This window comes from Tetrao urogallus (genome assembly GCF_951394365.1).
Source record: "Tetrao urogallus genome assembly, chromosome: 3".
NCBI lineage: Eukaryota > Metazoa > Chordata > Aves > Galliformes > Phasianidae > Tetrao > Tetrao urogallus.
Window position 1 is genome coordinate 19,344,774 of NC_136815.1, and position 24,845 is coordinate 19,369,618.

The 24,845-nt window shown below is 40.0% G+C and overlaps 1 protein-coding gene across 9 annotated transcripts in view; it reads right to left on the bottom strand.

The window, feature by feature from the left end:
- Positions 1-24,007, bottom strand: part of RIMS2 (regulating synaptic membrane exocytosis 2) — a gene marked incomplete at both ends in the record, with an annotated part of 434,834 nt that extends 410,827 nt beyond the window's left edge. For all 9 annotated transcript variants that reach the window (XM_079533467.1, XM_079533463.1, XM_079533461.1 and 6 more), the window contains one exon: positions 23,838-24,007. In XM_079533467.1, coding sequence (XP_079389593.1) covers positions 23,838-24,007 — 170 coding nt within the window. The remainder of the gene's footprint in view (positions 1-23,837) is intronic.
- Between the last annotated feature and the right edge of the window lie 838 nt (positions 24,008-24,845).

Sequence of the window (24,845 nt, forward strand, 5' to 3'; positions counted from 1 at the left end):
CTCAAATAAATGCGATTGCTTTATGTATCATCTTAACTTCTTAGCTTGGAAAAAGATTACTTACTAGAAAAAGTCTGTGTAAAACAAGATAATTTAATGACCCTCTGTTTAACACAAACAGGAACTCCTAAAGATACAACTCCTCAAACATTTGCGCCACATGAATTGACAATTTCTAATTCACAAATACTTTAGCATTTCAAGAAAAATTAACACCATAGGTTACCATAGGAACTGCAAGTCTATGTAAAACAGTTTCACAGTTCTGCATTTGCTGTTAAGACATATTTTTTTTTCCTTTCCATAATTGAAGAGGTACAATAGTGCACCCAATCTGTAAATGGTACAATATACAAGTGAGTCTAGATCTCTATGGATGCCAGGCAAGGCAAAACAGCATTTTAGAAAGACCCACAGAGACATACATACACAACTGAGAGTGATATGCCAGGGCTTAAGCAATGACCTTTGGGTCAACAGATAATAAAAGCATGATAGAATATGCTTGGTGGTTTTATGCCAGACATCCCAATACATACTACTTAAAAAAAAAAAAAAAAATCTCCCTAACCTTTACTAAAACGTTCTTGGAAAGCACTGAGAAAACTGCACTCAAAACCTTTAAAACATATGTGCATAATACAGCACAAAATGCAATATATACTGCACTTGGAAAGATGGCTATGTAACCATTTTGATGGCTTCTCTCCCAAATGTCCTGCTAACCAAAAAGAGCACAGCAAACAAAACCAAACTTGAGTAGGAACCCTGACTGAAATATACATCCTCAAAAAGTAAACCTCTCAAATTCTATCATTCTAATATTTGACAAAGATCTCATATCCCCTGTGACTAAATTCTCTGGCCAGAACAAATGGGCAGTGATTGGAATTGAAGAATGCAAAACTTCCTGATGGAATCTCAGAGATTTTCCACTGGTCTTCTGTGATCTTCTACTCATGCGAAGGAAAAAGCCTACTTTTCAAAATTAGGACATAAGGAGATTTCAAAACTTCTTTATTCACCATTCTTAACATTTTTCATTATTCATCTTAATCTTCCGTCATCTCTACTTTGAGATTCTTTGAAAGACCCATCTTCTTCTAACAGAAAATGAAAGAAAAAAAAAATTAATCCAGATTTCTGAAGAACAAAAATAATATGTTTTTGGCATCATTACTATACACCTGTATTTCTCCAGAGGCCCCAAAATTTTCTTCACAAACTTCTTATCTCTGAGGACCATAACCACGAGATGTCTATTAAAGGCATAAGAACACATTTGCTACTTGTAAATATACATCAGTATCTTCCAAAATGCTTTTTTGACTACAAATTCTTTGGAGAATTTTCATTCTTTGGAGAAAACTCCAAAGGCAGTACAGGAGAAATTAAACTTTTCTCCAAGATGTTTGTCGGTGAATAGTTCAGAAAGATCCCCATCTTACCCACTGCATCTCCTTGTTGTTTGAGAGACTGATCCCTGACTAAAAGGGCAGCTGTCAGAGCCTGTGGAAATATGCCAGCAAACTAACACTGGCAGAAGAGGAATTAAAATGGTGGAGGAAGCTATACACCAGGAAACATAAAAATGTTCTCAGAGCCCAACTTGCCTTAGAGAATTGTTTCAAAACTTTGAAACTCAAACCAAAATAAGTCAATAAAGAAATAGAGGTGTGTGAAATACTAGTTACTTTTTATCTTAATCTCCTGGAGTAATATCTGGTGACAAATTGAGGAAAAAAAACAAACACTTTTCATTGTTGCCACTGTTTACTGTTCTCAATATCAGCTTGCTTACGCATTGTCCAAAATTAAAGCAAGCAAAGAGGCACTTCAAAAGAGACTCCTTTAGGGAATGTCAATCACAGCTCTATTTTTACAAAATTTGCAGAAATGCAAATAGTTACTCTAAAACTTACCACAACCCTGAATAGACATGTACTTACCAAAAGACTTGATGCCCCCAAATGTTCACGATATAAATTAGGTAAGGAAGAACGGGGAAAGGCAAGGAATTAAATTTGTTCTCTATTACACTCTAAACATGGGATTAATGTAGTTTTCTGAAGAGTTAAATAAGTTTCTCATTCTAAATGAGACAACAGAAGGCTATTTGATAAGTGATAACAGTAATTAGAAGTACATTTTGTTTGTTGTCTGTGTTGAACACACAGAAAAGAACATTTAAGTACCATTTAACACTGGAAATTTTATAGCAGAAGTTTAACCCATTATGCTGTCACATTTATTATGAATCATTGATAGAGCAAGTGACTTCAAACTGGAAACAATTTAACGTCATATACACATTCCGGGTAGAAACCCAGTTGGATTACATAGTTTCAGTAGATAGTTGGGAGATTCCATCTGCCACAACCAGACAGGTAGTCAGAGTTCATCTTTTCCTGTACACATTAGCTGGGTTAACTTCATAGAATCATAAAATGATTTGAGTAAGATCACCTAGTTCCAACCCCCTGCTATAGGCAGGGACACCTCCCTGTAGACCAGGATGCTCAAAGCCCCATCCAGCCTGGCCTTGAATGCTTCCAGAGAGGGGGCATTCTCAATCTGACTGAGCAACCTGTTCCAGCATCTCACCACCCTCATGGTAAAGAATTTCTTCCTAATATCTAGTCTAAATCTGTCCTCTTCCAGTTTAAAACCATTTCCCGTCATCCTGTCACCACCTTCCCCGTATAACAGTCTCTCCCCAGCTTTCCTGTAGGCCCCCTTCAGCTACTGGGAGGAAAGCTGTTCTTTTATTCATTACATAACACGCTATTAATGAGTGTATAATGGCTGAATACTTTCATGTGTACAAATGATGTTCCAAAAGTAATGCCTCTTTTTTTATTATGTTGGCCCATGAAGTCAAAGGTGGGTGCTCATGATATGGTTGTGGAGGTCGAACCTTCCCACCAATTCCATTACGTGTCGTTGCTGTGTGACAGATGGCAGCAGAGGGGAAGTCTGCCAGAATGGCATCTGACATGGAAGTGCAGATGAAGCAAAGCTGAAGCATTGATTTCCTCCATGTGGGAAAAAATGGCATCCACTGACATTCATTGACACTTACTGAACATCTGCAGAGACCAAGCACTGGAAGTGAGCACAGGAAGGCAGTGGGTGGTGTGTTTCAGCTGTGGTGACAGAAACACTAGGTCATCTCAGTTGGTGCTGATTTTCACAAGTGTGGCATGCAGGCTCTTTATCACTACTGGTGAAAATACACAGTAATGGTGGTTACCATGTTGAAAAATAGTCTCTAACAAACAGTGTTATTGTGCTTTTTGTATCTGTTGTAATTTCTATGGAAATAAATAGGAGGCATTACTTTTGGAGCAACCTACATATTTGTAAGTGCACTCTAAGGCACAAACATTGTTCTGTAACAATTTTCTGTAACTGAATGAAGAGATAAAGTTACAGGAGAGAAAGGAATTACATCTGAGATGCCAAAAAGTCAACGCAGGAGAACATCAAAAATCCACATAAGGAAAGAAAGACACAACATACAAACCTAGAAGCAATTCCGTTTTACAGAAGTATGAACAAAAAATTTGGAAATTTCCTACAAAGTATTTGATGTTCACTTTGATCAGGGCTCCAGGTTTTGCACTTAGACATTTTACAAGCCTGGAACAGAGGGTATGAAAGCCCCAGCTGCCTCCATCGCTGAAAAACTGGGGACCAAGCTGCTCAGATGATGCAGCTCTTCACTGGCCTACAAGTAAAGCTGCCAACAAACTGAGGAGAAGAGCTGGCAGGAATCCTGGTTTCTTCCTGCAGAATCCAGATATCAAAACTCATCTGGCTTCTAGCAACATGTCACAATTTGAAAACTTGTCAAAAAAAAAAAGAAAAAGAAAAGAAGTCTGACAAAAATAGAAAAGATTTCATTCATTACAGCATGAAGCTGCATTAAGGGATATTCAGCTTGAGGATTAGGATCAGATTTTTCATCAGAGGGCGGTGGGCATGGAACAGGCACCCTAGGGCAGTGGGCACAGCCAAGGTTCAAGGAGTGTTTGAACAGCGCTCTCACACAGATTTTAGGGTTTGAATTTTGGGTGGGAGATGCTTGATGGTCCCTTCTAGGATATTCTGTGATTACCTCAGTGAACTCGCAAATACCAACAAAAAGTTGAGAAGGTGCAAGGAAAACATGAATGCATCTCGAAACTGCAAAGGATGTGAAAAGATCCGAAGGACCCCGAGAGAACACATGCAGCTGTAGTACTTCTGTGCACTATATGGCAGTAGGGAATTCTTCTGCAGAAAGTTCAAAAAATAAATAAAACCTTAAAAATTCCTCACACAAAAAAGGTACTTTCTCTCTCTCAAGAATTTACTAGTGTCACTTTCCATCTGGATCTGCTTTTCAGTGGTAACACCGTGCAAAATCCAGACACTATCCCTTCTGCCTTTCTTCTCATGCTTCCTGAGCTCCATGTCTGATCCTGCAGCCCATTCCTACAAAGAAGAAAGTCACTGCAGAAGCAGAGAAACATTTGCACTGAGCAAAATCTGCCTGGATCAGGATGAGCAGAACAATAAAAGGAGAGAGTGAAAGGATGTCTGAAAGAGACAGTGAACGAAGAAAGAAAACAAGTGCTACCAGTTCCGGCAAAGTCAAAATAAATATACTTTATCCTTATGTACTACATATCAAATAAAATCTTTTCCTTATCCCACTTAAAAATACGCAAGGAATTTTTGTTTCCATTTTAAACTGACAGCCCTAGAAAGATAACCTATATTGAAATGGACCATAAAGTAAATTGAAAAATGTAGGGAAGACTCTGAAGCGAGCTGATGAGATCGGGAACAAATAATACTTTGTAAAGATCACTTCTTTGATCACTTCGAATGAAATCAGAGGAACTAATAGCAGCCAGATTTAGTGTTGTGGTTGTTCCTTTCCCTGCCCCCTCCCTTTTTGTTTTTTTTTCCCCTGTTTTTCCTTTGATGTTATATTATCTTTATTTCTGACCCAAAGAAATTTATGGTAGTGAGCTAAACTCATCCATCAAAATATCCTCACAACAGATAGCCAAAAGATTTTTCTCTACTGCGTACAAGGCCCGAAAGGACAGGTCAAATAAACCCCACCTAATAGCAGGCAACAGTAAAACTGTTAAAATGAGAATAAATGCCATTATTCACTATTAGAGTACAGCTAGGGGCACAGCAAGCTAATTGCTTCATTACAATGGATGGATTAGATTATTAAGAGTGAAATGATTATCAAGTGCGCAGTCATGGGGTCATACTGGATTCTTCATTTCTCCTGGAGGCACAGTTGTACTGATGGCAAAGAGTGTTTCTAAAACCTTAAGTATCCAGGAGGCTGCACTTTTTCTTTTCAAATGAGGACACTGTCACTTTGATTCATGCATTAATCATTTCCTGATCAGACTACTTCAACTTTTTCTAACAAGGATGAGAAAATACAACTCGTATAAAATGCAGCAACCTCCCTACTGAACAAGAATAAGGTAGGAGAAGATACCTCCTCACACCTTCTATGCTGCAGGGCAAACTACAGATTTTGCTGCTATAGATACATCTGATTAATTCACAATGCAACACACGCTGCAGGTAATGGAATTCAGGACAGGACCTGGGATGAACCTAAACATATCTTCTGTTGTGCATCAGGATTGAGATACCTTCACCATAAATAACCCACAACAGCTGTTTTACAGCTTGCCATGACCCTCACCTGATGCACACAGTAGTGCTTCCTTTTAGGGAAAGGCAGGACACAGGGGAACTAGAAGAGACATTTCAATTTTGTTCTACTATCAACTAAAACCTCAAAGTTAAGTTGCACACCTGAATCCAGAGAATTGGAACTTACACCAAACTGCAAATACTGGGAAGAGTATTCTGTTAAACTCCTGACAGAGCATTCTCAATCAGGAAAAGTTCTGTTACCTGACTGAGCTCAAATTCATATGGCTCTTAAAATGAATGGTTTGCCTTCCAATTGAAAACCTCTTATAAAAACAAAATTCTTCCTCATGGACAGCAAAGAACAAGCAGAAAGATGTCCACAGAAGTCTTCTGAAAGAGTTGGCACTATTTCTGTCAAAAGTTCTGAGAACGGAACAATACCTACTTGTACTGCTTCAGAGGCAACATTTGTTGAAGGCTGTGCATATATGTTTTGGGAGTGCAAAGGGATAATCTAAATTTGTTCTTGTTTCTAATCACTTCCTTCTTTGTGACAGAGCAGGCAATCCCAAAATTTGGGAACAAAATGTTACAGTCAAATCCCTCTCCATCTCTACTCAGGAAACACCCACATGAACTTGCAGAAGGTCTCTGAAAAGAAATTCAGGAAAGCTCTCTCAGCGCCTTCAGTCAATCCATCCATTTTCTGAAGAATTTAGATCAATCTGCTCTAACTGAAATGGGGTAAAACAGCTTATTAAATACAGAAACATGGGAAAACAAAACCAGTGTGGAAATCTAGACTACAACTTACTTTAAGTGCGTCTGACAGATTGAGAGAGCACAAGTAGGTTGTAGCAAAACAAGAAAGTGAATAAGCAAATGAACAGAAGCTGATAGCACCCAGGCTCTCGCATTTTGACTGGCACGGCTGTCTGTCACAAGCAAATGAAAAACAGCACTTCAGTTAGAAATGGTGCAGCTGACAGTGCAAAAAAAGCCTCAGCCATCAAACGCCAACTGTTAGAAATAACATTAATTAAATACATCCTTTTCAAATCTCTGTACTTTGATTTTTGACTAAACTGGATAAATTTAGCTACAGACAGAGTCGGTTTTGCTAGCACCCATGAAGTTGTTAGCAGCAGACATAGAGGGATTTGCCAGTGAAAAGAGCTAAGATAAAGATATTGGGACAAAGATAATGGCAACTATTTTTACATGTTATCTACTAAAGATGGAATATGCAGCAGTGTTTTACAGCATAACACAAATGGTAAGAACAATGCAGAAAGATTCTCCTAATGGGATCCCAAAGGGTGCTGACTTGTTATTGCTTATTTACTTTTCAAAGATAATTGGCATTTTTTATAAAAACCATGCATAGATAGAACACTACAGATTTTTAATATTCAATAGATCTGTGCATAATTCCTATTTTACACTTTACTAAATAGGTAAGAACTCTCTTAGCTTTAAATCGAACTATTCTTCAAATACTTTCAGATTTCAGAAAAAAATAAATAAAAACCGATTAAAGTAACTCAGACAGTGAGCACACCCTGAAAGGCAAGTTCAGTAGCTGTAAGAAAGAGAACAAGACCACTGAAAGCCCTACTGTCCTCTCCTTATCTACTGCAAACAAATAAAAAACTACAAGACGTATCTACATACGAGATGATGTCATACATGCAGATATCAAACTGCAATTTCCTTTTACTCCCATTTTATTATTGTAAGCACAATACTTGCTATATAAGTGATTATTCTTGAACTTTAACCCAAAAGCTTTATCGGGTTTGGGGAATGTACAACAGTTTCAATGTTCATTAAAGTGTTAACCTTTATATATGCATATCCCACAAAGTGATGTTGCAAAATTTATTTAGAAGTAGCAAATACTTACCTATGATTTTTTTTTTTTTCAAGGAGAGAACAAAACCCTAAAAGCAAAAATAAACACAAGAATTGCTGAAATTAAAACAGCTGGCTAACTTCACGACTTTGAAGTTAATTTCTAAAGAGCTGCAATTAATGTCATTATTTGTGAAAGACAGCAGTCAGTTCAACCACTTGCTAACTCGTTTTGGGCAAACGGTCTCCTTTTTCCTCATTTATTTTACGGATTTCATCCACTTATCCATGGATCATCTACTGGAAAACTAGACATGATGATGCTTATCCGCTTCTAACAAGGGAGAAACATCACCAACCCTTGAAGGAGTTACCAGAAAACACCTTACTGTGTAAGAATAACAAAGACAGCGGCAAAGTTTGGGCAGCCAGACTACAATCTTCAGATTCAGATCACACACTTCCAACTCAAGTAGCACTGACAGTAAACGTAAGAAAATTTGGATGGCTCTTCAGTGATTATGATGGTATGATAATGGTCCTCAGTACCAAGAGAGAACAGAAGAAGCTCTTCGAGAACAAAGAATACAATTCTAACGCAACAGAAGGGGTTTTGTTCCAGGATTTCTGTTACGGGCACCACACCTCACCTCACATTACTGTTCTCTCCACTTTTCCACATGCAACAATGCTACTTCAGGAACTACACATTCACTGCTTAAATTCTCCAGGACAGGAGAGAGGCTGTCTGCAGTCCCTCAGTCCTTCATTGCTGTTATAGGTTTTGACACAAATGATGAGGAATAATGGACTTTTTTTTTTCCTTTGACAATAAGATTACATCAGAAGTGATCTAATGACATCAGCAGACTTTAAGCAGAACAAAAGAACACAAGTTAAACCAAAATCGGACTCAATCATTTTATTACGGAAAGAATTTTTTTCAAGAAAGCATCATGAAGTGTTTTATACGCCAGTGATACGGTATAACCTAAATATTTTCTTGAAAGCTTCATCTGTAAAAGCGAGTTGGGCAAAGTTTGTGATTTTAAATTAATCTATGCTAAAATCTATACGACCAACAGACCAAAGTGGCCATCTCCCAGAAACTTTTACATATAACAAGGACATAAAATCACAAGAAATGGAAAATCCTGTTTTGTATAAGCAGACTAAAAATACTAACTTTGTATTAATATAGATTAAAACATGTCTGGAGTGCTTTAATAAATGTATCACTTCTTGGATGGAACCAAAATCTTCTTTAAGATTACTATGCTGTCCATAGTATTTTCCTTATTTGAAAATAATCCCATGATAGTCTCTAAAATATAGAGGTTTTCTACAGCCAGAGTGAGTGCATCTTCTTTACATACAGCATTAGGAGGAGAGACCTTCTAATAGATTTTGGAACCTTCAATTTACAGTAACAGGCATTCAAGCCACCAGTACAAACTAATAATGAACTCACTCTAATGTAGTCAGACACAGGGAATTTGTTGAACCAGACACTGAGACAGTATGAATATTAACCTGTGAAAAAGTAAAAGCTTACCATGACCTCCAGAAATGTGTCTAATATCTACACGGGGAAAAAATGGTCAAAAGGAATTTAGTTTTAATGAAATTGCTGGTTTGTAAGTGAATATGACATTTTTAAAAATGTGTAATTTATTCACATTTTGGAGCAGCAAATCTCTTCCAGAAGAGTGGGCTTTGATTCTGAAAAGAGGATCATCACACTCCTTTTGGGGTATAACACATGTTAAGACGTTAAAATATTGTTCCTGAAGTAATTTTTACCAGCAGCCTAGAGGGGAGCCATAAGAAAAGGGACAGCTGTTTTATTTTTCAGTAAAATGCAGACCAAAGATGCCTGCTACAGTAATCTAAGACAAAAAAATAGTTTCTGTCCAACAGTAGACTGTAGATCCTAATGAATACTGGACTAATATTAGCAACCAAGTAGAACAAAATATGTGAATATTTAATAGTCCTTCATAATACCCTGTTCCTAATAGATTTATTTCTCTCCTGAAAGAATGAAATGTCCTTCTAAATTATAGCGCTGCTTAAAAATAAGAAGCCTAATGTTCAGAAAAATGTTACTACTATGGTGGTACGTCAATTGCTATATTTCTCAGAATCTTTTTTTAAGAATTTTTTTTTTTCACTGCAGTCACATGTCAGGTGCACAAGTAAGTTTGCAAGTCTTTAACTTGGCAGAATCTATTTCTTTCATTACAATTATAAAAATTTAACTGCTTTGATTCCATGTCTATTTTTTCTCATGCATTGGAATACATAATAGCAGAGGTTCAGTTCACACTTTGTGTTTCTTTGCTCTACCTTAGAAGCATTCAGTAGTTCAATGACCCTAGCATATTTCAATTCAGTCAAAATTGTTGCAATCTACAGGATCCACTGTTTAAGAAGATCATAAGTTAAATTACAACAGAATTATTTGTGTTCTCTTTTTCAGTAGTCTGCATTTCAAGTAAATTGCAAACAAGTGAAGAGCCAAAATCATGACATAATTTGAACAATCAGAAATTCTTATCTCCACACAAAAGCTGAAGTAGGGCAAAGGAGCTCTCCCACGATCCACTCAATAGGAAGAGTATTTGGTCATTATGCCACCAATGAAAATGCATGAGCTTGCGTGTGCTGCAATTACAACTAGGATCTTTGCTACGCACCTTTCATTATTTATGATGCAGATCACATCGGAAAGCGGCACAACACAGCTTTCCAGAGCCCATCCGCTTGCCTGGCTTCATCTATGGCATTTCCCTTCCTTTCCTTCCATACCCATGAGCAAAACCAGCCTACTCTGCTCACCAAAAAATCCGTTCAAAGTGTCTGAGAAAAAAACTGCAACCACTGAGACGCAAAGGTTAGTTCACCCCAAGCCACCATCAGCAATGGCTTTTCAACTCCAGTTACTCAACTGTCAAATTTCAGGAGCATTTTCCTAGTTTTCTTCAGAAGAAAAGGCTCTGAATGTTACTTTTGGCTGCATTTACTCATAAACCTCAAAAATGGGATCTTCAAAATCGGAAATGACTTCCTAAGAGTTGACTGCTGGTTTTCTCAATGACTGCAACAAGAGCAGTCATTGCCGAAGCGGAGTAAGCCTCTGCTTCCACGACACAAACAGAACTAAGCTCATCTCTGCCAGCCCATCAGCTGCACTAGCACAGCTGCTTGCAGGACTGTACAGTAAACCAGATCAGTTCCTTTCTGCAGCTTAAAAATAGCTCTGCCGAAATAGGGAGGAGAAGGATATTTTTAAATTCCCTGCAGCACTTCCTCTAGGCAGCTCCCCACACACTTGCAGCAGGCCGCAGTGGTGCTGGGAAGGCAGGGAGCCACTGCTGAGGTGGGCACGGGGTTCTGACAGCCCTGGGCTGCCCACAGACAGAGCCGGGCCATGCACACCCACCTCTGCGGGAGCCTTCCTCTCCTGTTCCGCTAACTGGGGACTCGTGAGAGCGATGTCACAAGGCTTGAGTTGCCCTTTGTGAACACAGTCACAAAATACTTGCTGGTATTTTGGTGATGCAATTTTTAGTTGTGTATCTACTGAATTATGCGCTTCTGTATAAATTTTGATCTTTTATTATTATTATTATGCCAGTATGAAGAAAATTATGAACTAAAGTACAAAGATAATGGAGTTGATGGGCAAAATTTAGCAATGCTTTCCTCCCTTTGCTTCACACCCAGAGAAGTTTTCCAAAGAAAAATTTTATTAAACCGAAACTAAGGCTGGAATACTTAGTACTGTAAGTATAGAAGCTATTACGCAGATGTTCCAACCACCCCTAAAAAAAATACTAACGATTGCCAAATCTGTTAAGTAATGAAAATGCACAGAAGAGCTCCTGTATAAACCTCATCCCACATCATGATAATGCCATCAGCAGTTAACAAATACTGAATACAAGCTATTTGCATTCAAGCTAGAAGTTATTTCATGGTACTTTTGCTCTTTTAACACAAGCCACCATCGTTCTCATGGGCAGCTTTACTGAAAAAACAGCAGTGACAATGGGAGGCAAAAGCTGTTTTAAAACACGTCATCTTTATCAAGAAAGTGCACAGTCTTACCTGGGTTAGGCACAGCAGCCCTGTTGAAAGTAAAAGTAAAAAAAAGTAAAGCTTTGCAAGGATTACTACAATAAAACACTTCTGTCAAAGAAAAACTTGTGGTTAGAAAGGGTGACAAAAAAGCTACCAATTCTGAACTACTCTTTCCTATTTACCTAAGAATAAAATGAACAGCATATTACTGGATTACTGAAATCAGTAGCAACAAAAAGTATACAACTGTTTATTTATTTATTTAATGACCCCATGAACTAATGAATTTTCTGATGAACATTCAGGAAGTTCTTTCTTCATTAAAAAAGTAAATGTAAATTGGGATGGATATGCTATATTCTTCACATGTACAGTGGTTACTCACTGTAAAAAAGAGAGACATGTTATTAACTATTAAATTATGACTGAACTTACAGTGAAAACACAGCTTCAATGAAAGCTTTTCATTTTTAAAAATATCACTTGACAAAATTCGAAGTCCAAAAAAAGATAATTTTTAAACCTACATTCATTTTAATTACTGTAACTTCTACTTGCAAATAACTGGTCTTAGTGAGAAAAGAATTAGTTATTTTTATCAAGGTTGTGTTGGGACATGTGTTATTCTGACTGTGCCCTAATTACACAATTTTCATCATTCTTGTTTGTGTAGAACAACTACTACCATTCACATTAATACTCAACACTCCAATCAAATGTTTGTTTTGTCTTTTCCCAAAGAAAAGCATGTTTTATAAAAGAAAGTCTCTGTTAAAAAAAGACTTCAACAATTTTGAAACAATTCTAGACAAGAATGTTCGGCAAGTCCTGCACATGGCATGTTCGTATATACACTATAAAGTCACTAAAAACATTTGTCTTTCAACTATGCCTAAATAAATTCAAAATATTTAAGCGTCTCAGTGTTTAGGTACAGACGCCATAAACTTCATTCACCTTTGTCCTCTTCTTTTTCAGATATCACTCAAACAGAAGAATTCACCTTTTCCAAATACTGAGCTTTCTCTGCACACTATCCTGAAAATACCTTTTCTTGGCTTCACACCAACCTGTACCGATTACCTATTTCAGATAAACCATAAACAGGACAGGAAAACATGCATTTGGATTTTCTGACACATATTTTTAAGCAAAGGTGCAATTTTTAAAAAAGAAATATGGAAACTGGATAAAAATGTAATTTTCTTTACAGAATAATTTGCTTTTTTTTTTTTCCGTTTGCTTAACTTCATAGACTGCTAACTTTTGAATCTCTCTGGTACCTTTGCTAATGTACAGCAGAATAATGAAAAATACTTCTCATGAAATGTCTTCTGATGTGAAATATATTAACATGAGAGAAATACCAACATTCAAAAAATATTTCCTTTTGTTACATTTAGCTCTGCAAATCTGCCACTTACATATAAACCAGACTATCAGCAAAGCATCTACAGTATAATTTCACAACTAATCCTAAAAGCCAAGAAATAATTCAAAAACAGAACAAAACTCTTCATTACAGACATGACTTGAAATAAAATTCTTGCTTTAAATAGTCCGCATGTTTACTGTTATATTTCATATCAGAAATGCTATAAGTAGCTTAAGAAAAAATAAGATTTTCTTGAAGCGTTTTAACTTTAGTACAAAACACGTGTTCAGTAAAAATATAATCCTCAGCTTTCCAAACGTGACAGTGATGCTATTTTTCTAGCTGTTAGATAATACATGGTTCAGCTGTCACTTACTGTGCAGCAGTTGGTTACACAGAATGAAATGAATCATAATCGCAGTGACTAACCAAATTAATAGAAGCATGCTGAATCAAAACTCGTGTTCCCAAACTGTCTCAGGGCCTGATTCAGCAAAAATATATTTAATTTCTAATCCACACAACATCTTCAGCAGATACCTGTTTATCCAGACTTTTAAAATACAAAAATGCTGTTTCAGAATGCCTATCAATAGCTTCAACAGCAAATCAAGCCCTATTTTTTTTAATTTATCAAAAGCGTTCCTACCAACTTCTGAATACACAGTAGCTAAATAAATATTGTTAAATTCATGATTTACTGGCAGAAAAAGCAGAGAAGAGACTCAAAGCACATGTTAAAATCTCTCTAACTTACATTCATACATGGAAGAAAGATGATGCGTGAGTTCAAAAGAACCTTAAACTGAGGTTATAGAGAAATATTTATTTCCATATGGCGAAATATTCTGTGTTTCTAACTACTCATCTAGCAACCAGACTATCTTCAGCCATGATTTTCTATCTTCTGGCTGGAAATATCCGCTAATCATTCCTGCTAGAGAATGCAATGCACAGATTTACTTCATAATGTACTTTTGTTGGCAGACACGTTTCATCCCACATACTGGAAATATCTCATATTCCAAGGTCTTCTTTTGAACCTCATTCTTTGAAGGCTCTCTGAAATTAGCCCAACAGATATACCACATCCTAAGAACAACCTTGGTCTAGAAAGGAAGCATACTCAGGTTCCTGGGAGCGAGTCTCAAACACTGAAGATATGGATAAATAAACATGCTCTAATTAATAATTTATTAATATATTAGCCAAAGGTACAGATTGACACACAGGCTTCTGAAGAAGTCTAGAGAGCGATAAAAGTCAGCACCAGTACAGAAAGTGACTATGGCATTTTTATTAGACCACAGAGTGAAGTGTTCTCAAGGCCAGAACTCAGAGGGTGAGATTCAACTTACTTAGCTTAAGATGTCTACAGAGACTCTATGTCTGACATACTCACTCTATCTTCTTTTTAAGTCCATGGCCGGAAATGGGCTCTGCAGTTCATCCACACTACATGAACTGTCTAATTTAAGATGAGATGGATCACATCCTGAAAACACCTCCTTTTTCCATTGGCTCTAAATTGAAGTTTAGAATTTCAGAACGTTAAGCTATTTCATATATAGACGTATTACACTGTAGGTACCGATATTTGATCAGAATAATTTCAGAGATTCTCTGTACTCCATCTCAAACTCCAAACGTTGTCAATGTGGAATGAAACATATATCAAAACTGAGACAATTCCCTTCTTTAACCAAGCAGTTCTCAGAGTGCAGAACCCAAAGTGTGATTTCACGAGGACTCACAATCCAAATTTTTCTGTCTAGGTATACTTCTCTCCCACAAAGACACCTTGGCACCTAATAACAAGTCATCAGTTCTTTTCTCGGTCAGTAATGTGAATAATCTCTTTTCACTATCCATCCACGTATTTTCATTTGATGCTTAGTAATTAAATATCTTTGGGATCCCAACTTCTTTGTCAAATTTGTTCCACATCAAGCAACAGCTTCCACAGAAGAAATACATATAGCACAGGCAGCAATTCTTTCCCTTACAATATTGAAAAAGCCTTTCCAAGGACGAGCAAGCTCTGTGCTCTACACTCTCAGCTTGAGAAGATTTGAACACAGCTTTCTCTTCCCTAACCAACAAGCTATGGGCAAAATTGGAATGAGATTATTCTGCATTCTGCTTATGAAGAGGAGCCTCGGGGGAGATCTTATCACTCTCTACAGTTATCTGAAAGGAGGCTGTGGCAAGGTGGGGGTCAGCCTCTTCTCCCATGTAAATAGCAATAGAACTAGAGGGAATGGCCTCAAGTTTTGCCATGGTGATTCAGGTTGAACATTAGGAAAAATTTCTTCTTTAAAAGAGTGGTCAGGTGCTGAAATAGGCCGCCCAGGGAGGTGATTGAATCACCATCCCTGGAAGTGTTCAAGATATGTTTAGATGTTCTACTGAGGGATGTGGTTTAGTGGTAAAATATTAGTGGTAGATGGATGGTTGGACTGGTGATCTTGGAGGTTTTTTCCACCCTTGGTGATTCTACAATTCTTTGATAGCATGGACAAGCAAGAGAAAGTCTATACAGCTTGTCATTAGGATACTCTCCCGAGGCAAATCCTAGTTGTTGCTCTATGGGCTGTATATGCATTTTATTTAAGTATTCTAATATAGCATCGATATAGACAGAATGCAGTTCAGCAGGGATGAAGACTAAGCCTAAGTTGGGATAATCAACTTCATAAAACAACAGGTAATGATTCACTCAACAGCAGCTCTGCAGAATAGTGTGTTGAAGGTACAGCAGATCCCAAGCAAACCATGAATCAACTTGCTGCACCATGACAAAAACCCCAAATATACATGACATTGGCAGTACAAAGGAAGTGAGTACTCTATTTAGGACATATCACATTACCCTTGTACTCTCCCCAGACCATTGTCTGCAATACTATGTCTCATTCTGGACACTATTTCAGAAAAGCTCAATTAGAAGGAATACTGAAAATAGCAACAAGAATAGCCAGAAGTCTATAAAATATGACCTGTTGAGTCTACAGAAAGGAGGGTGAGAATCTACAAGAGGAGATAGAGTTCCACATGTGAAGCATATTAAAGGTTGCAGCAAAGAGTAACAGAATGTTCTGCATTTCCACTGAAGATGAAGTAGCTAATGGCAGGAAAGAGATTTAGGTTTTATGTTAGGAGAAAAAAATTGAATGGTAAGGATAATTACAGTGAGTAGCTGGAACAAATTACTAGGGAGATCCAGGAATCTCCAACCCTGGTTAGGTCAGTAGTTGTATTTCTTTGTTCCCATACTTCTCAACAATAAACTGTCACCTACAAAAAAAAACTTCATACATATCAGGATTGAGGAGTTCTATGCCAAGATCTGTTCAGGCCGCTCTTAATCTTTTCCCATGTAAGCAGCACAGCTCTTGCAGCTTGAACTCTGTATATCTCTTGTGATGTGCTCCCGCTTCAGCCATGAAATCTATTTATTGCACTGGCCAGGTGTGCCCTCACAGCTGGGAACCACTATATTAGATAAATAAGTGTCAGGAATTGCTCTGTTATAACGGGTCACACCTGCAGGCAAGGAATTAATTGTAAGGTCTCCTGAGGCACCAATCCAGCCCTATTTTCTATTGGTCTTCGAGTTTTTTTGAGAATTAAACAGCCTTACAAAATCATTACTTCTCACTCACATTTTCTTTAAAAAGAAAAATATATACATACATCAAGCATTAGAGGAACAGTCCAGGGAAAAATATTTATTGCTAACACACCACAGTTCTCATTTTTGAAAAGTTATCTGGAAGATGCTTGCAAAGCATTTTACAAAAACTACAAGTGACTATAACTCACAATTTCATTTAAAAGTCAAAATATTTGTGTGATAATACGCACTCTACAGAAAGACTACACCTACAGATACAGAGAATCCGACTGCCCTGCTATATCAAATACTTAGTAATGCTGTACAACCTGTGAGATGGCACGTGTACAATTATAATGCAGTATTTGCTATAGGAAACCATTTGCCTTAAAAATAATGATACTGAATAGAGAAAGTGTTTAAGCAAATTCATGTAAGACATAAGAAGAATCAATTCCATTAGGACACTAAAAAGAAAATCACTTATTTATGTTTTAATTAAAGTTTAAAGATTTTCTCTGTGAATTTTCTAAATAGAAGCAGTTGGACTTTTTTGTAACACGAGTTCAGCTCTTGCTGACTCCAGCTAAACAAACAGGGTATCTCAGTATGGTTGTAACAATACCTTAAAGTCTAAATCAAAGTTAATATGCAGGCTCTCTCATCAAAACTTCAAAACTCCAAGACAAGTGAATTACCTGAAACTCCTTCCCATCAATTTCCATCATGAATTTGATTTCAGATTATCAAAATGCAACTAAAGTAACCCAACAAAAATGTTTAGGCAGAGAAATGTGATGGCAACCAACATTTAAATTCAAGGATATAAAAGAACTGCGTTTCACCTTCAACAAAACTGGCATAAAACGGTACAAATTACTTTGAAATCTTACACTCCTAAAATGAAATATATTAACTTCAAACACGCTGCTATTCCCCTGCATGATCTTGCACTATTACATTAGCTGTTACAATCTTGGTCCTGACTGATAATCCTTTGCAGCTTCAACACAATACCTTGGGAGGGGGAGACATGAGGAATCAGTCAAAGCAGAAAAACCTACAATTTTACTGTATCACAAGAAGTTCAACAAAACCTGAGAGACAGTTGCTGGAGTTTACTGAGCTTAAAAAAGCGCTACCAGATTAGATATAAACTGTTGCTCTTAATGCTGTAATATAGCCTCAACAGCCAGTTATAATTTGAGTTTCCTCCTCAAAAGATCCTCCCATTACAACATGCAGTTTTTCAAGGCATACTCCAAACTCAGTCAGCATGGAAAACAACATAGTTTGCTTTGAACTTAAATGTATTTCAGTTAATTTGCCTGAATAACAGCTTTTTTTTTGAATGCCATTTTTAAACAAACAGTCTTTAAGTAGATTCTTCTCACGAGACTGAATTTAAAAGACTCACCATTGCTTTTTTTTTAAATGTGTAGCTATTAACCATGATATAGCAAGACAAATGATTATGATAACCCATGTGGTCTAGACTTTTTCAAAAAACAGTCCTCATCTCAAGACTCACTGTTAAGGTGTAACGTCTGCAGCAGTTAAGCAAGTATAGAATAGATCATAACTAATCAATTTTTTGTTTCTTTTGGGGTTTTTTATCTTCCTAAATTCCTCTTCTTGTAGAAGAAAAAAAACACCCATCAGAAAAATGCTGGGGAAAAAGGAAAGAAAGCAACATAAAGATTCTTCCTAGAAAACAAGAGCTTGAAAAATAGAGACCAGCATACACAGAAATTTTCATAGCCTTCTGACTACAGGATTATAAAGCTTTAAGAAAGTCAGAAAAGCAGAAATGAGGTGACATTCATTTCAAAAATTTCTAAGACTGTTGTGTTTACATTACAGATTAAAAAATGAACATTTATGTACATGGCTACCTCACATCAGTGGTTCCACTGGATTAAATTTCAATGTTCAAACCATTGTACTAGTCTTTCCTCCTTGTTACAGAACTTTAAATATGCTTCAAGTATTTTAAAACACAGATGGCAGGGTAAAAACACTGCTATTTCAAGTTATAAGCCTTAGTTCTAGAGTAACATCTCTGATGTAGTTTGTACTTAAAATACACACGCTAATTAAGCTATTGTTTCAATGGAAAAATCAATTGTTTGACATCCTCGGTTATTTAGATGTTATCTAGTTCACAGACATATGTGGACAAAATCCAGAATGGAACATTCAGCCCCCTAACCCACTTCAAGAGACCACTGAATTTTACCCAGTCACTACTTCCTAAGATACAGTCCTCACACCTTGAAGTGCAGTCTACATTCTTGCCTTTAAGATGCAGAATTAAGTATTGTCTTTTGGCTTCAAAGAAGTGTAAAAGCAGATTTATTTCACAAGATACACTTTTCAAAAAGCACACAGAAGCTGGTGTTAACTATCTATTTTTTGGGTTTCTCATTACCTAAATCCTGTATCAGCTTTTCTATTTTTCAACCCCATGTGATATAAGGCCTCTCTATGTCCAACCCATCCTGCCTGCACTTTTGGAACACTGGAACATCAGCACTACTGCTGCCTTCTGAAATTTTACTTAACATGAGCATTAACAAACCCAGTAATTAGTGTTACTGCCAGTCTGTATAATCTCCATATACATTCTGCTTAGTCACTGGCAAAAGCACCCCTGCTATTCTTTGTAGACAGGGCACAGAAGCATGCTAGAAGCTCTGCAGGACAACTGTAAACCCTGGGTCTTCTTGAAGAGCAAGTGGTACAAGGCGTAACATCCTGACAGGTATTACTTACAGTATAAAGTGTCTAACCATGTGGTAAGAGAGAAGAGTAAGGAATAACAGCAATTTTGAGCGGCCAAAAAGGCAGTACACATTTGTTAAAAGAAAGAAAGGGGAAAAGATTAAAAAAGAAAAAGAAAAAAAAAAGGAAAGAACAGAGAATGAGGTTGTAGGAAGGGGAAAGGGAAGGCAAAAGGGAGCAGAAGGAGATGAGGATATTTGTTCACTTTCTCAACTCTACCTACATTTACAATTTCAACTGTCACTTATTTTATACTGCATAAAGTTATTAAAGTCATTTTGATCATATTTTTCTTTGTAATAAATAGGAACAAAGGAAAAATAATGAGTTGTGTAGTACTCTAAATTCAGGCAAAACTCAGCATTAAGTTGCAGGACAATACCTCAGTCAATTACTACTGCCTGAATTTCTAGTTTACAATGTGGCCAAAAGCAAATATTTCTGCATTACCCACTAAACTTCAGAATTTCCCATACACACATCTGTATGTTGGGGAAGGAAAAAAAACAAAAAAACACAACCAATAATCACCACCTACACCTCCGTCATCCCTTCAGGCCCAAATTCAAATCCTAAACATAGAATCCTATGAAAGCATTGTAAATCAGAGGTGATTACTCATAAAGCAGGATAATTATTTATAAAGCAGTATAATGGTTGTGTGAGCTACTTGCACCGCTGGGACTCGCAGCCATGAGTCCGTTGCTTCCTTTCCCCCCAAGCCCAATATCCTGCCCCACACAGGAGCCTACACAGCCCAGCCTCCTCACAGCCTCCTTGTCAGATGTTTAATTTCAGTCATTTATTACCATGGCTGTGAAACCACAGACACAGCAACTGAGTACACACAAGGCCACAGCCACACACACTAGGACTGAGGACCTGACGGAGTGGGAAACAGAGAGTCTCCTTCTCCATCTAACCTGCCGTGCCTCCCTCCATTCTCTCTCCCTAGATAAAAACGATGGCAATTCCAGTTGATTCTGGTCACATGCACATACAATGAGTGTTCTCCTATGACAGCCTCATGATCAATCTAGGTGATACTGTGCAAATGTATGAAAAGTTGACTAATTTCATGATGAAACTTCTATTGGGAAAACTTGCCTTCTGCTGGGACAAACTGTCCACACCTCTGGAAAGCTAAAAAGTGTGAATTTCAGATCTGTGAGTCTCAGCACACAAGCAGCGCACATTACCTTACTTTTAGAATAGTTGGATAAAGGAGCTAGGAACCTGTGGTCCTACAAGAAGATGGCTGTAAGTGCTGAAGGCTGAAACAAAATCTTTACACATAACATCAGCAACCTAGCATCTTCTACGAGTGTTTTTTTTCTGTGCACATCCTCTTTAGCCAGTCCTTTGATACAGAAATAAAGTGCAAATGAAAAGCAAACAGGCAGACCACAGATCTCATAAAGCAACTCTCTTACAGGAAATGGGTTACCTAAAATCCGCTAGAAAGCTTATGCTCACAAAACTAGAAATTACGAGAGGGAGGATGCACATAATGGAGGAGTAAAGTTTTTACATTTTATGCAATATCCAAGAAATTCAAATACCCACAGATACAGAATTTGAAAATAGGTAAATATTTCTATAACAAGAGAGAAGGATTTACACTCCACATACAGACATAAGTTTACTTTTTCTAAACATTAAGCACATTAAATACTATGTTCAACATATGTACAGTAACCTTAACAAAAAGGCACCTTCCCAGAACACAGCATTCAAAACACACTCCAAGGATCCCAACAGTTTCAAAGGACAGGCAGTCAGAGCAGCAGTTTGCTGCCTGTCCTCCTTTAAACGTGGAAGCTCCACCACAGGAGCACAGTGCACAACTGTAGGGAGGCATATTTCACACAGCAAACCAGGCCAAAGGAAAGAGCAAATCTGGAAAGCTTCAGTTTTACACGCTATCATTTTCCAGCAAATCCTGGCAGGAATTCATGCTGACCTTTCACTATTAGTTGCTACAGATTACAACTCAATACCATCTGCATTTCTTTTCTCCAAAAAGAATAAAGCAAGCATAAGGAAAAGAAGATACGTATCTATTTTAAATCCACACATATTTACCCTGGGGAGCACAAGGAAAAAAATAAACAGTCTACATTACAGATGTGAGTCACACTACTTAATGCACTTTTGGAAGATGCTCAAATACCACCGTGATAGGCACAGCACAAGAATTTGAAAAGCACAAAATAGAAATAGAATAGAGATGGGAAGTAGAGCCCAGGGACTAGCCATTCAAACTGATATTCAATCACCATAAATTATCTAAAACTTACCAAAGACCCATGCTTGTCCCTTTCTACAATATTTGAACTGTTATTGTGCTAAGATCTCTAGGTATCAACTTTTTTTTTTCAATCATCTTTTTTTTATCCTCCTAAATTTCTCCATGGAATGAAATGACACAGTTTTATTGCTTAGTCAGACAAAAATACCTTCCACTTCAAAAGGAGCTTGCCTTCGAGGAGAATTACACTTGAACAAAGACTGCAGGATTTAGCTCTATATTTATCTATATGCAATAACAGTAGTCCATTCATCTAAATACATGGGGTTTTTTTCTTTCTTCTTCTTTCTCTTCTCTTGACAGAAGGAAAACATCTGTCAAAAGAATTAAGCTCAGTAATACCTATCTAAAAATGCAGAACACACTCTGGTATGACTGGTGGAAGTTTGTGATTAATAAATCTGTTGGCATTTTCAGAATAAACATGCATCTGATGGACCAAGGAGCCACTTCACTGAAGGAAAACGAAACTGGTGAGTTATTCATCTGACACCAGATCACTTCTCTGCATCCTATAAAATATATTACAGGCCACCTATACAAATTCCATTGAGAACAGCATTTTTGCAAGAGCCTTGTTTCAGGATATTCTTTCTATATAACCTTTATGCTGCTTCCCTCACTGCTCACACAGAAATCAAGAGGAAGCTTTAATAAGAGCCTAAACCCCACCTAAAGTTTGTCTTCAGATTGTCATGAAGCCCTTTCTTTTGTTGGCTGTCTGCTTCCAAGATTCTAAAAGTTTGTTCTTCATCTGCAAGCTGAAGAGTTCAAGCTGATCCTAGAATCACATTAAGATCTGAGATATAGAAGCTACCACAAAAGCTGCCAGGAGCTTCCTGTAAGTGTAGCATCATATATTTGCGTTGCAACTTGAATATTTTTCCATTTCCTTCTTGGTTAATGATTTTATGACTGCAGAGATTTTAGACAGACATGTGCGTTTATTTCGGTATACTATACCATTTAGAAATACAGAGTGCAACTTGCTTTAAAACGAGTGCCACAATATTAAGTCAATTGAACAGCATTAGGCTGAAAGGTATTTAGTTATAAAACTAGGTATGGCACTTTATTTCCAGTGCTCACATTACACTGTCATTCTTTGAGATGCACACCCAATAAAAACATCTCTTGAAACAGACTTACACGGTTTAGATCATCTCACAGCCCCATAGCTGCCATGTAAGTGATAACTTCAGTGTAAGTTTTCGTTAGGATGATTAAAAAAAAAAAAAAAAAGAATCTTGGAAATAGGCTTTGGGGCAGCTTTCAGGCACGGGGCTCGGAGGGCCAGCTGGAGCTGACATGCCCACGACACAATACTAATTCAGCGCTTTAACTTGCTGGGGTTTGGTACGAAAGAGGCGCTCGGTGCTTCAGCCTCGCGGCGCCGCTAAGAGCAGTACCCACAAAACGAGCAAATCGCTCCTTTTCAGGCAGACACGGGTCAGCACCACGGCGAGGGGACAGCTCCCGAGTCCGCCCGCCGCGGCCGGCGAGGCTCGGGACCGCTCGGCGGGGCCGCTCTCCGCGCGCGGCAGCCCCCGCAGGACGAGCCCCGGGTCCGCAGGGGCGGCGCCGCCGGACGGCTCGCGGTGCTGAAGCACGGCCGCGGGCTCCCGCTTGGAAAGAGCAGCGGGGCGGGGGCGGGCGGCAGACACGTTGTCGGAGGAAGATGGCGGCTGTGGCAAACCCACCCGGCGAGACGGCCGGAGCCTAGGCCCCAGCGGTCCCGCCAGCGCGGGGCAGTGCCGCCGCCGCCCGCCCGCCGTCTGCCGAGCCCCCTCACGGAGCCCGCCGCCGCCGAGCGCCGCCTCGGCCCGGCTCCCCCCTTCCTGCCGGCGGCACGCGCCGGGCGAGGACGGCACCTGTGCGGCCATGTTGAGCGCCGTGCCCCCGCCGGCGCCGGGGCTAGCGGAGCCTCGGCCGCCGCCCGACCCGCCGAGGAGAGCGGCGAGCCTCGGGCCCCGGCTCCGCGCCGGCCCCGGCCGCGCCCCATCGCCGCCCGAGGGGCGAGAGCCGGCAGCCCTGCCCGGCCCCGCCATCCCGCTCCGCTCCGCCATCCCGCCCGGCCGCGCCGCCCCAGAGGGCCGGGGACGGGGAAGGGACGCGCCCGCCCTTACTTGAGCACGGATTGCTCCTTCTCCTCTTCCTTCTTTTGGCGGTCCATGACGGCCAGGATGATCTTCCGCTCTTCCTCCGTGAGGTGGCTGAGGTCGGGCATCTCGGGCTGAGTCGCCGGCAGCGGCTGAGGAGGCGCAGGGCCGCCCCGGGGCCCGGCGGGAGCCGACATGTTTGGTAGGAGCTCCGCGCCGCTACGGGAAGCGCTCTCCTGGCTCCGGCGGCAGCGGCGGGAGCGGCCGGCGCGGGGCGAAGCACATACAAATCAATAGCCCGTCAGCAGCCGGCAGCCTCGCGGCGAGGGGCGGGGTGCCCAGAGCCCCGACCTCGCAGCCACCCGCCCGGCCGCCGGCTCCCCGGGGGCGGCGGGGCCACGGGGGCGAGCGGCGGGGAGCGGGGAGGGGAAGGGCCGGGGAGGGGAGGAGAGGGCGGGATGAGCCCCGGAGCGCCGCGCTTTAGGGGCGATCGGGATTACCTCGAGCGGGGAGAGGGGGGACGGAGTGGAGGACGGAGGGGGAGAGCGGAGCCACGGCGCCCCGGGGCGCACAGCGGGGAGAGCCCCTACGGGCGAGCGCCGGTCCCGGCTGCTGGCCGCGGCTCATCGTCCCTCGCCGCCGTCCATGGAGGGGGCCACCTCCCGCCGCCGCTCCACGGCCGAGCCGCGCCGCTTCCTGCCGCCGCCCCGCTTGGCTGCTGCCCTGCCGGCTGCGGGAGGGAGACCGCCTAACCCATCGCATGGCGGACGACCGGAGTCACGGGAGGGGGCTCCGCATCGCCCCGGCGCCACCACCCCCACCTGAGCAGCGCGGCGCCTCCTCCCGGCGCGGGGCGCGGGGCCGGCTGCCGCCCCTAGCGGAGCTGAGTGGCGGGGGCCGGTGGGAGCGGCCGGCGCTTCTTTATTTAAATAAATTAAAAAAAAAAAAAAAAAAGAAAGAAAGAAAAAGGACGCGATAAAAATCACGCGAGGAAGGACAAGGAGGAGCCGGCGCGCGGGGAGGACGGAGCCCGAC